Raw genomic sequence first — 13184 nt, 5'->3', positions numbered from 1 at the left:
GATTGAAACATTAGCCCCAACCTGAGATAATTGTGGCCTGACAAGGAGAGTGTTGAGTGCAAAAGGCAAATTTGCAAGAGAGGTGCCAAAAATGAACAAGTGGTGGTTGCAACCGTGGCATTTTTATGTGATGTGTGTGAAAAAGGAAAAAAGTTTTCATTGTGTGGTGATTGCTGTCTTCTTGACTTTTTGGACATTTCAGACCCCCCTTCCCAAAGATATTCCTTTCTGGAGGACCTAAAGTTTATTTGAATTTTCTGTTTGTTTGTTTCAGTGCAATTCTCATCTCAGTATATATTTCTTTTGACTGATTAAGTTTGTGAAGAAATGTAATATATTGAATTAACCCAGGAACTGTATTTTATTTCTTGATTTTATTGCCACATTACCCATCTGAAAAACACACATAGAAGGAGAGAGGGAAAGTTGGGAAAGAGGCCAATCTAATTTTGTATTTTTGGATCATATTGCAGGAGATGACCAGGCTGAGGCCAAGGGAGGGGTCAATCATATCTTCAGTTTATAGTCTCTTTGTGGACACAAGAGCTACGTCCACCCCTCATTGAATTCAGTTGACTCTTATCTCCCACCAATTTGCCCTGACTGTTAGTAGTTCAGCTTCTTGCATAGAGGTAGCATGGAATAAACGTGCACTCATTTGAACCACCTTGATTCCTGATTTCTTGCACCTGACACATACAGGAGAATCTGACATGGATGCACAATGAATTCATGCGTTCTAGGAATTTGCAACTCTTAGCAGGATTCTTTATTCAAAGCTTTCTGAAACACAATCTTAAATTCCATTAATGTAATTTAATATTTAATTGAATTGAATTGAATCGAGTTTGGTTTGTGGTTATGGTGAGAGATATGGAAGTGAATTGGGAGAGCCAAAATTATCCTGTTAGAATAATCATCATTTCCTATGAATAATATTGATTGATTGATTGACTATGTGCCATCAAGCCTTTGTCAGCATTTAGTGACCACATTGATAGATTTTTCTTCATCATGATCTCAAATTGCTGAATTCTGCAGCTGAATTCTGTAAATTATTCATGGTATGGATCATAGAAGTGAATTCTGCATAGGCTGCCCAGGAGGGCTGCTCAGAAGCTAAAACTAGTCTAGAAGTGGGCAGCAGAGGCAAGGATGAGGATATATCAGTTAACTGCCACTTGATTTTGGAGGGAATTCAAGGTGCTGGTTTTTAATCTACAAAAGCCCTATATAATCACAGGATGCCTGCAGGACTACCTCATCTCAAATTTTGTCTATCTACCTAGTAAGATCTAACAGATTTGGCATATTTCATATCCAATCTATTTAACAATAATATCTTTTGGATCCCAGAAAGCAGGAATCTGTCCTCATTCTTCGAGATCCATATAGCTTCCACCCTTCTCTCTTTTAAAAGATTTTGAACCCCTTTCTGCTTCCTCATTACTGGGCCTTAGTGACATGTCCTCACTTCTGAATTGGAATCATTGTTATGAATGTTTGTGTACCTCGCACCTGCCCATGACAACCTCTAGTCTATGTGGTTTTAAATTGTTTTAAATTGTTGCCATTCATTTTAACCATTGTAAGCTGTGTTCAGAGAAATAGAATAGAAACAACCCAGCAAATCCATATCTGATTTCAGCTCAGTTTGCAGTAAAGAACTTAAAATTAGTTCCCCCTTTTCCCACTTCACCTCCTTTTTATTCTAGGAGTTCTATCCTATGCTTCTGTTTGTTCCAGATATTCTTCAGATTTTGGAAATATGAGCAGGCAATAGTATTACACTGGGGATTTTCCATGCTTCTCTTAATTTGTAAAGGAAGTTACTCTGAAGAAATTCAATTGGGCTTTTTCAGTTGTTGCATCTTGTCTTTGGTCAGGTTTTTTCCCCCCAACATTGAGAATTTTTTTGAGACTTCTCCTTCCCTTGAAATGATTCCCTTCAACATGCCATATTAAAGATATGGAATAAATATAAGCCCAGGTTGTGGCCACAATTACCTTGAGGCCTCTCAGCTCAAAAAGCATATTATGGAAGAGAAATGGCAGACAAAGATAAATAGTTGACATATCAAACTTATTGGTAAGCCATCTGTGCTGGTCCAGTATGTAGCCATCTGGTCAGAGTCTATGGCTAGCTTAGGAATTAAGAACTGTGTGAAGAGCAAGTAGCAATTTTAAGGTGCTGACCCCTGAAGGGTGGCCTTCTGGGAAATGTAGTTTTAGTTGTTACCTGGTTATATCTGTGTTCTAATTGGCCATTGGGAGGGACTTGTGTTTTTATTATGGGACATCCTGTGTACGTGCCAGTTTATTATCTCTCCATGAATCCTAGCTATGAGGCTGGGAACTCTGTAGAATGGGGAAATCTATTATCCTTTTACCTAAGCGATGGGTCCAGATGACAATCTGCATTCTAGAAGAACTTCTACAATAACTGTGAGTTAATGTTTTGAGGATGCCTGGAATAAAAATAATTTTGTATGACTTGTCCATGGAGTTAATCTGCCTGTTTCAAGTGAAATCTAGCAATCTTCTTTGCATGAGACAGGAAACCATCCAGGGGAATTTAAAATCAGATCAAGAGTGCAATAAATAGCAGAAGGATATAATTGCCAATGATTTTCCCATTTATAGTCAAAATGGATTTAAGATTTAAAATGGATAAAAGGACATAGTATAAAGCAGGAGTATCAAACTCAATTTCATTGAGGGCTGCATCAGCATTGCGGTTGTCCTTGGGGGACCGGATAGGTGTGGCCAGGATGGGAGCAGCCTACTGGATGGATGTGGCTGGAGTGGATGTGGCCTACTGGGTGAGCATGGCCAGCTCTACATCATTCGCGTCAAGGGTGCCTTTGGGGGCCTGGGCAGGAGTGGGACAGATCTGAGAGTCTCTGGCAGAAGGGGCTGGGACCAGGGTAAGCGCCAAGGCATGGTCCACTGGAAGAGCCTCACTGTTCCTCTCAGACCATGCAAGGGGGGGGCTGGATGGTGGCACGGGCTGCCCAGAGCCCTGGGCAGCAGAGGTCAAACACCCAGCCCAGCCCTCAAGCACCCGTGGCACCAAGCCCAGCCCCACTATCCCAAGGGGGTGCCCAGCTGCACTTACCTCCTCCTCAAGGCTGCTGCTGCTATGCTTGCTCTCCTTAGCCAGGTTGCTCATGATGGGTATGAGGGCAAAGTCAGAGGGAGGCCCACTTCCTCTCCATGGGGGAAGACCTGGCTTTGTATCCAAATCTTCCTTAGCAATAGGATGGGAGACCCTCAGCATAGGCCAGGAGGAGGGGGCAAGGGGATGGTGAAAGGGCAGCAGGGCAGGAGTAAGGCAGGATTTCCCTCAGATTCCCCCTCTCCTTCCTTCCTTCCTTCCTTCCTTCCTTCCTTCCTTCCTTCCTTCCTTCCTTCCTTCCTTCCTTCCTTCATTCCTTCCTTCCAACAGAGTGGTGGGAAAATATTTGAGATGAGGGAAGGAGAAAAACAGGTAAGAAACACAGCTGGGGAGGTGTCACCCTTCATGAGGAATGAAGAAATACGCCATCACCTGGAAGTGGCCAGCACATGGCCCTCAGCTACTTCACATATATGGCTTGTTGGGCTTTGGGGGAGGGGATGCCATGAGCAATGTGAGAGTCAATGTTACCTGCGCAATGCCATTCAGCCACCACCTGCCTGGTTTTGGCAGGCAGCAAGGTGCTCTCCTCACAGTGCCGAGAGGCTGAACCAGGCAGCGCAAATCCGAAAAGAAGCGCAACGCCACCCAGCCCCCAGCCTGCCTGGTTTCAGCAGACAGCGGGGCACTGTCCTCACACCGTCGAGAGGCTGAGCCGGGCAGTGTGAAGCTCGCCAGTTTTGCACCTTGCTGCCTGCTGAAATTGGGCAGGCTGGGGGCTGAGCAGCATCGCGCTTCTTTTGGGATTTGCACCACCTGGCTCAGCCTCTCGTCGCTGTGAGAACAGTGCCCCACTCCCTGCTGAAACCCCTCCCCCGGAGCCCATCAAGCCGGATATGTGAAGTAGGCAAGGGCCATTTGCTGGCCACTTCCAGGCAATGGTGCATTTCTCCATTCCTCACAAAGGCTGAAACCTCCCCAGCACGCACCCAGGGGACGGGGCCAACATGGCAGAGGCTGGTTCATCGCTGTTTCCAGATGGCCTTGCGGAGCTAAGACTGAATGGTGTTTCAGCATAAATGGCCACCACAAAATTGTACATTGGCTTCCGGGTGGCCTGGGCCAGGGCCAAGGCAGTGGGGGCCACATGAAACCACGTCGCGGGCCGCATCCATCCCCCGTGCCTTGTGTTTGACATGTCTGATATAAAGCAAAGAGAGCCAGAATTTGAAATATAATTGTTTTTTGATGATGAACATGAACTGTAACTATAAAGAAGTACAAACATTTGTTGAAATTTGAGGCCGAAGAAGAACAGGTTTAAATGCATGATAAAGTGGGCTAAGAATTTTGGTTATAATATACTGATGGTTAGTGGGAAAATATCATACATGGTCAATAGGGTTGAAATAACATTATGTTATGATCTCAAAGAGAATTTTTATAAAATGATGTCTCATTGGTACATGAGGCCAGAAAAATTATCTAGAATGTATATAGACTCTTTAAATGCATATTGGAAATGTGAACAACATAAAGGAACATTTTTTCATGCTTGGTGGTCATGTAAAAAAAAACTAAAAATAGTTAGAAAATAGTTAGAAAAAAACCCATAGAAGATGTATTTCAGTATATTAGTATTTCTCAAGAATTCTCCAGCCAGCTAGGGAAAAACACTATTTATTATTATTTAGTGGATTTCTATGCCTCCCATCTGACCAATACAGCATCTCTGAGCAGCTTACAATGTAATAAAAGACTCTTCAAATGCACACTGGAAATGTGAACAACACAAAGGAACATTTTATCAGGTAAAAAAAGCCGAGGTGGCGCAGCAGTTAGAGTGCAGTACTGCAGGCCACTTTAGCTGATTGTGTTCAGCAGGTCAGCGGTTCGAATCTCACCGGCTCAAGGTTGACTCAGCCTTCCATCCTTCTGAGGTAGGTAAAATGAGGACCCAGATTGTTGGGGGCAATGTATATATATATATATATATACATTGCTTACTGGTGTACACCGCTTAGAGAGTGCTTGCACTTAAAGCGGTATATAAGTCTCATAAATAAATAAATAAATAAATAAATAAATAAATAAACTGAAAATACTTGGCTTGAAAGGCATACTTTGATGCAGATGGTTTTATAGATCAATAGTTTACTGAAGCCAGAACCTTCCCTTTTAGGATGAATGGATAAACAGTTAGAAAAAAAGCCATGGAAGATGTATTTCATCATATCAATGTTTCTCAACCTTAGCAGCTTGAAGATGGGTGGACCTCAGCTCCCAGAATTCCCCAGCCAGCTGGGGAAAGACATTATTTATTATTATTTAGTGGATTTCTATGCCTCCCATCTGACTAATGCAGCGTCTCTGAGCAGCTTACAATATAATAAAAGTTAAAAAGTGCAAAATCAATGAGTATAGAAATAAAAAATTAAAAAATTAAATTAAAAACCAAGATGACGGGCCCCTGGGCATGAGAACCTTCTCTATCCCGTCAGCCACCCTGCACAGAGGGAGCCCCATCGATAATATTATCTATATTTATTGATGACTGAAAGCCTCTTATGGAATTTTTGCCTAAAAATAAAAAAGGAAATTGATTTATGGTTTGGATGATTAGATAGGATAGATTATGGGGAAAAAAGAGGAGGATCGTATAATTTTAGAAAGCAAAAACCTATTACTTTTATAACTGCAGTGAAAAATATCAGGAGTATTTTTTTTCTTCATTTTCTGTTTTTCCTCAACTTTTTTCTTTTCTTGCAGTTTTTATCCCCTTTGCTTTCTTCTTTTTCTTTCTTCTTCCTTACTTTATATTAGTTTGTATCAATTTTTAATCTTCTTGTTTAATACTTTTAATAAAAATTATATACAAAAAAGGGAAACAAATTACATTTCCCCAGAAGGTGGGGTGGTGGTGGAGTGTTTTAGGAGACTGAATGTGTAGGGGTTGTCGCTAAATCAAGTAGCCCTTCTATTTTATTAGAATGTAAGTGGAACAACTGGTTTGGAATAACGGTTAAGGCACCAGAGGAGAAACCAGGAAACTATGAGTTCTAGTCCCACCTTAGGCACCAAGCCTGTTAGATGACTTTAGATCAGTCTTACTCTGATGTTAACTACATCCTGAAACTAATGATGCACTGAATAGACTATAATATATCTATACTTTGAAAGAAGGTAAGATGAGGACTTTGGAACCCCATAAATCACAATAATTTGGCCTGTATTATTTAATCTGCTAATGTTGCTTTCTTGTTTGGATACTCTGACATTTGCCAGGTCAATGGATCGTAGTAAGATGGCCACCAAATTCTAAATTCAGACACAAGTTATACAGTATAGCAAAACCCAAACCTTAATATAACTGGAGGTACATCCTAGATATTGTCTCCCCTTGAATGCCAATTTAGAATTTTCATGTAAGAATTTCAAGATAGTTTACTAATATTGTATAAAGGGATGCATCAGGATCTCTGTTATGTGAGGCCAGATTTTGAACCAATGACATATTTGGTTGCATAGTTCTCCCCTGCCATAGGAAAGATTAATAGCCAGTTCAATTATTTGGGAGTAATGAAGGGTGAAATGAAATAAATGAAAATGGCAAAATGCACAATTCATTTTATTGAACATTTTCAAGCAATATTTGAAGTGTTTAAAAGAGTTTTCAAAACTTTCCTATCCAGAAACATTTTTAAAATCATCATTTGTAAGCAAAGAAACTTGTTCTTCCCAATTTGTGGGATGCAGGCATCGAATTGAATTGTGAAATGTTGCTTATATAAGAAGTATCATTCTCATCACAGGAGGAGGAAGAGAAATGCAGCATCATCAGTCTCACAGCTGGCAGTTACTAGTCCATTGTGACAGATTTTTTCCTTTGCAATGTTTCACCCAGGCAGTCCTAAAAGTAAGAATAAGAATATTGCATGTCATTCCAAGCCACATGCATAGTTGTTTGTTTAATTATGTAAATCTACTTCAGGAATAACCAAATATGAGAATAACAGAATTGGAAGGGACCTTGGAGGTCTTCTAGTCCAACCCCCTGCTCAAGCAGGAGACAAGAATTTCCAGGTGAGCTAGTGACAACTATCTTTCTTTCATCTTTCCTGTATGCTGACAGATAAAGTTCCTTCACTGCTTTGTCAATGAATTCCTTTCCACCAGGAAAAAAATCTAATATTTTTGTGTGTTTTAGCTAAAATAGTCCTAACTTTCTATTTGTTACAATAAGGCCTATATGCCAGTAATGCCCAAGGGATACTTTGGATTCCATGTATCCTAGGTAGGGTCTATGCTAACCGAACTAAAGGGAGTACAAGTCTAAAGTCTTTGGTGAGCACCAGTGGGTTCACAAAATCCTACCCCAGAAGGGCATACAACAAATTCACTTTTAAAATTATTGTAATTTTTGCCCACATAATACCACTATTGTTTGGTTCTAGATGCCCAGTACATCAATTTTCCATCTCATGATCTGCTGCTGCGGCCCCTTGTCCTTTTCAACCTATGACTGGCAGCTTCACAAAGGATCTCTCCCTGTTTCTCTCACTGCGTTCTTTATCTACCAGGTCTCTGATCCCATAGACCTTGTTCCTAGATCAGTGTCCTGGTGTTTAAAAGGCTGTCTGCCAAATTCTTCTGCAACTTGCCCCAACTCAGTACAAAATCCCAAAGCTGAACCTGTGATAAAATATTTTAAAACAAGTGAGAAGCACAAAAGTGTATAATGGAAAGGAAGAAATTATCCATATAAAATAGGCATCAACAAACCCCTCTAGTAAGTAGTGTGCCTGGCTATGTTTAAACCTGAGTTTAAGAGACAATAAGACTTTTTTTTTTAATTCAATCAGAATGCAAGTGTAGCAAGAAAAATACAACTTGCCATATTCAGAAATTGTATTTTACCATCCAGGCTAAAAGTCATGCAATAATTTAAACAAAGATAATTAACTTTCGTGACCGTTCTATTGCTACCCAGTGTTACAAGTGGAATATGTTAATGAGAAATTGACTCACCAGGCATCCATCCCTTGGGGATCTTGGACAATTCTCTTAGCACAAGCAATATCATCTGTGATGTCATCCTTTAGGAATTCTGTCGGGAAAGGCAAATTAAAGTATGTCCCAACCCAGATGTTCCAAAAAGATTTCCAAAGACTTACATAATATTACTATTTAAAGCAGATTCTTACCCAAGTGGCCTTTTAGACGTAGGACCTCATTGGTTATTATGTAATGCGTTCACTTCTTTAACAACGAAATCTACTTTTTATACAGCTGGTGTAGACCATGAAATGCCTTTTCTCATCCTCTAACTGTGTAGAGCAGTGGTTCTTAACCTGGGCGATATTGCCCCCCAGGGGGCGATTTCATTTTTCAGGGGGGCGAGGGAACAAAAAGGGGGCGATATGGGGGCGATGGAGTGAGAAGTTTTGGGGACACTTTTGAGACTTTTTCATACAGTGAATGGCTGTATATTTGTCATATAAAAACATCAGATCGCTCGCTATTAGTGGATTGAATTGTGTTTTCAAATGTTCCTCCAGCTAGCTTCAGTACAGAACACCGTACATACTAAATACACATTGCTTATCTTCATGTGTGTTGTGCAGCAGCCTCTACCCATACAGTGGCACGCCATTAGCCAGAATATGGGAGATATGGGGAAAAGACTGGAACTAAATTATTTGCATCGATATGTCCTGATGAAAAATTTTAAAGAAAACAAAAATAGTGTTTACATAAATTGAAGAATTATTTCCCATGTTGTGATTGAGAGGTTATGTTGGGGGAGGGGGGCGATGACAACTTCCTCATTGGCTCAAGGGGGCGATTCGTTCAAAAAGGTTAAGAACCACTGGTGTAGAGTAACAAGTCTGAAACGTGTAGAGCACTAGGAATCTGTTTTCCCCCTGGAGCTGAATATGCAGACTTCCTGACTGGCTTATTGCATTCTTGGAAAGGAGTGAGAGAAGAATTGTCTCACCTGAGCCCCAGAACCAGATTTCTCTGAAAAAGGGCAGAGAGCACTGGGTCAAGTTCCTTGCTAGTTTGTGTACTGAAATTGCTGCCTTTAACTTTTATCTATGGCAAGACTTTGACTAACGGTGTGGTGGGTGGTGTGGAGGCACAAAGTGAGATACATCTGTGTGAAGGAAGTTAGAGGATTTGTGACAATTTGGGAAATGGAGTACAAAGTGGAAAAGCAGATTGAGGAAGGAGAAGAGGCCCACAGAAAATATGGTGGCTAGATACTATGATAGATAAACCAAGCAAGAACTCAACATTAATTTGAGAGACAGGGTGATTCAGCGCCAAACTTCATGAAGCACCGGATGAAACTGAACAAGTACAAAGAGCAATAAAAGAGAAGAAGGACTGAAACGGGCCTTCAAAAGTTTCATCTGACTTATTTGGGACATTTCCTTGTTTTTCTAGTATAATAGGTTTCAGCCCTTGGTATTAGGTCATATCAGGAATGAAACACTATAAGGATTACAGGAATACTACTTCATAACACCAACAATAACAGAATTTTGAAAGCTTGTCAAGACTTCTCCCTCCTACCTCTTATACCAAACAGAATCAAGAGTTATTTTCACTTTTGGAGGTTTCTTTCTTTCCTAGACTGAGTTGTCATTATTTTCAACTTTATTTTAATAATTCTCATAACAATTCTTGTATTCCTTCATCAGAGATAATTTATCCGCTACACTAGTGTCTTACCATTGCAAGTCTTGTTGCAGCCATTAGCTGTAGGGCCCTCGTTATTGTCACACCAATGGTGGCTGTTTATCTGGAAGATCCCATAGTCGCGACTGCCATCTCTGTTTGGTGGCCCGATAGCTTGGGTGTCGTATCTACTCTCATGATAAGCCATACAGATCCCTGGAAGAAAGCAAACAGGGAAAGGAGTATAAAAGACTTGTGTTGTAAATGAAAAGCTGTCCTAGTTTCTTACACAGAAAATTTAACTATCTTCAATCATTCTTCCCCCGACCAAGGAAGGACCCAAGGACCCATCCCTCTTGAAAATCTGGATCAGGCTAAAATAGAGAGATAGAAAGAATAAACTCAACTCACAGTTGCCCAAGGGATAGCCGGTATAGTCAGCCATGGCATTTCTTTTCAGTAATGAAGCCAGTTCACATTTTTTAAATACTTTGGCTTCATTGGCTGCAATGAGGAGGAAGAGGAAGGTGAACACTAGTGCCTTCATTGCTGCAGCTCCTTGGAGGCGGATGTCTGACTTCTCCAGTGTGGCTACTGGATTTTATAGTCCCAGCTTGTGAAAGTGGAAACTCAGGAGAGATTGATAACAAAGTATGTAGCAATAGCATTTCCCAAAATTGAAGCAATAATAGAATAACTAGAACAGAGTGCTGAAGACAAAGAGGAAGAAAAAAATTAACTGTCATTTCAATTTTGTAAGAAGAGAAATCCAATAAAAAATGGATAAGAAAGGCATTTTTAGCCCCCCGAGATCCTAGGTCAAGGGAATGAGATTCCGAAAATGAAGAAGTGGTGGTTGTAATTGCTTGATTGAAGCCCCATCCTTTTTCGTGTGTTTTTTTTTCATGTGTGATGTATGTGAAAAAGGAATAAGGCTTTTATTGTGTGGTGACTACTGCTTTCTTGACTTTTCAGATCCCTGTCCCCTTCATTTAATTGCAGTTTCTGTTTCTTTGTTTCAATAAAACGCTAGTTTCAGTGTATTTCTTTAATCTCATGAAGTATGTGGAGAAATGTAACATACTAAAATTACTTGGAGAACTGTATATTATTTCCTTGGTTTTATTGCCTTAATTATCATCCTTGAGGGCACATGAAGAGAGAGAGTGAGAAAGATGGGGATGAAGCTCTAATTTTGTATTTTCTGCTCATATGGGAGAATCTGACATGAAGGCACAATGAATTCATACCTCTTAGCAACTTGCACATTTTAATAGGATGCTTCATTAAAAAACTTTCTGAAACATGATCTTGAATTCTGTTAATTTAATTTAATCAAATTTGGTTTGTGGTCGTGGTGAAAGATATGGACGTGAATTGGTAGAGCAAAAATTACCATGTTAGATTTGTCATTGTTTCTTATGAATAACATTGATTATGTGCCATCAAGTCTTTGTCAGCTCTTAGTGACCATATAGATAATTTTTTTCTCCATCGTGATCTGAAATTGCTGAATTCTGAAAGCAGATTCTGTAAATTATTCACGGTATGGGTCACTGCAGTAAACTCTACATAGGCTGCCCTGGAAGACTCTTCAGAAGCCAGATCTAGTCCAGAAGTGGACAGCAGAGGCAGGGATGGGGATATGTCACTTAAATGCTACTTGATTTCTGGGGAATTCAAGGTGCTGGTTTTTATCTACAAAAGCCCTGTGTGGTCACAGGATGACTCATCTCCAATTCTGTCTGACTATCTAGTTATATATAACAGGATTTGTATATTTCTGAATTGATCTATTAAACAATAACATGCTTTGGATTCCAGGAAGCAGGAATCTGTCCTCATTCTCCGGGATCCACACAGCCCCCACCCTACTCTCTTTTAAAAGACCTTGAGCCCCTCATTACTTTGTCTCAGTCACATGACTCCACTTCTGAATTGGAATCATTATTATGAATGTTTGCGTATTCTGCACTTCTCCACACCAACTTTTTTTTTATTATTTTAATTTTTCCATACCAACTTTTACATGGTCCTAAATTATTACCATTTGTTTTAACCATTGTAACTTATGTTCAGGTAAATAGATTCCAAAATCCCCAGCAAGAGCTACCAGTGGTCCTGAGTTATTGTGACACAGTTTTGGAGGTCTTTGGGAACACAATGAGGCTACATTTGCTACGGGAAATTGCGACTGAAGACATACTGTATCTAGATCTACTGAAATTAAAAACTGAATCCGCCTTATGTTGGATTACAGAATAGCTTGGTGCTCATTTCTCACCAGAATCCAGTGCTTCAAATCCCATTGAGATCTCAAAAAGGAATGTGCATTCTTTCTAGTTGAAATTATTACAGACTGGGAGATTCTGCAGGTTGAATCTTGTTTAATATTCTCCAGGTTAGCCAGGATAGTTACTGTTGTGTCCTGAGCCTGCAAATGCAGGCTCGGGGCATTGCAAGGGTCCCGGGCTTTGCAAAAGCTGCCCGGGACCAGACTGAGTGGCGCCGGCTTTGCGCGCGTGCGCAAGGCGTGAAAAGTGCCTTATTATGTAACCATGTTGTCTGGGGATCTGAGCATATAAAAGGAGGCCTGCATGCCTCTGCTCGTTGTTGGAGTTTTGGCTGAAGCACAATAAAGAGAGTTGTTCTACAGAGATGTGTCCTATTCCTTCTGAACAAGAAGTCATGGGGCAGAGAATTACTCCACACACCCATTCGCACTCCAGCCAGGGAGTCACCCTGGGGGCATCCATATATTACACCCAGAACCAGTAACACTCCAGACAGGGAGACTGACCGGAGGTATCCACATAACTCACATAATGCGAAAGAACTGGCAACACAGCAAGGGAGCAGGTCCAATTCTGCAATTGTTCTCTGTAAGGGGGGCAAACAGAGAGGCTACTCCTGACTCTGGCACCACAGGCACTGCATTGGGGTCCACAGGATACCAGGGGCCTGTAGCCACTCTTGACTATCCCTCTAATGACCTTGGGGTCGAGGGACAGTGCTCCCAAGAAGGGTCCATTGTGGATCTGGAGACTACCACCCCTCCAAGGGATGTTGGGTTGAGTGTAGAGGGCTCAGCCAATCAGCAGAGAGGCAGATCAACCAGGTGCTGGAGTCAGCAAAGCCTGACAGGTGAGCTGCAAGGTCAGGCAACAATACCAGGGTCTCCTGAAACAAGTGGCCATCCATGTCTTGGCTCATCTAACACAGTGGGTCATGACTGGACCCAGGGAACTCTCCCAGTCCGAGGAGGTCGCAAAGGACCAAGCCCCCCCCAATATCTTTCAGACTTTGTAAAACTGCTGTCCAATTACAAGTGGTACTACCCTTAAGAATATTGTAATAATGTATTTTGTTTTGATTATGATTT

The 13184-nt window shown here is 41.0% G+C and overlaps 1 protein-coding gene across 1 annotated transcript; it reads right to left on the bottom strand.

Moving 5' to 3' along the window:
* Positions 1–6729: 6729 nt before the first annotated feature.
* Positions 6730–10370, bottom strand: LOC120297585 (lysozyme C, milk isozyme-like). The gene is made up of 4 exons (XM_039320377.1): positions 10214–10370; positions 9857–10018; positions 8147–8225; positions 6730–7028 (listed from the first exon to the last, which is right to left on the bottom strand). Exons 1-4 carry the CDS (start codon positions 10347–10349, stop codon positions 6962–6964), a joined length of 444 nt encoding a protein of 147 aa, XP_039176311.1. The 5' UTR covers positions 10350–10370; the 3' UTR covers positions 6730–6961.
* Between the last annotated feature and the right edge of the window lie 2814 nt (positions 10371–13184).

This window comes from Crotalus tigris, unplaced genomic scaffold, assembly GCF_016545835.1.
Source record: "Crotalus tigris isolate CLP2741 ecotype Arizona unplaced genomic scaffold, ASM1654583v1 scf7180000023637.1517150, whole genome shotgun sequence".
NCBI lineage: Eukaryota > Metazoa > Chordata > Lepidosauria > Squamata > Viperidae > Crotalus > Crotalus tigris.
The sequence above is the reverse complement of the archived record's forward strand: the minus strand, read 5'-3'. Positions and strand labels throughout refer to the sequence as shown.

Excerpts from the sequence above, each read along its gene's own strand:
- LOC120297585 (XM_039320377.1), bottom strand. The coding sequence starts at position 10,349 with ATGAAGGCACTAGTGTTCACCTTCCTCTTCCTCCTCATTGCAGCCAAT. Across the intron at positions 8,226-9,856 it reads CTGCAACAAGACTTGCAATG|AATTCCTAAAGGATGACATC; the intron begins GTAAGACACTAG and ends CTTTCCCGACAG. Across the intron at positions 7,029-8,146 it reads CCCCAAGGGATGGATGCCTG|GACTGCCTGGGTGAAACATT; the intron begins GTGAGTCAATTT and ends TCTTACTTTTAG.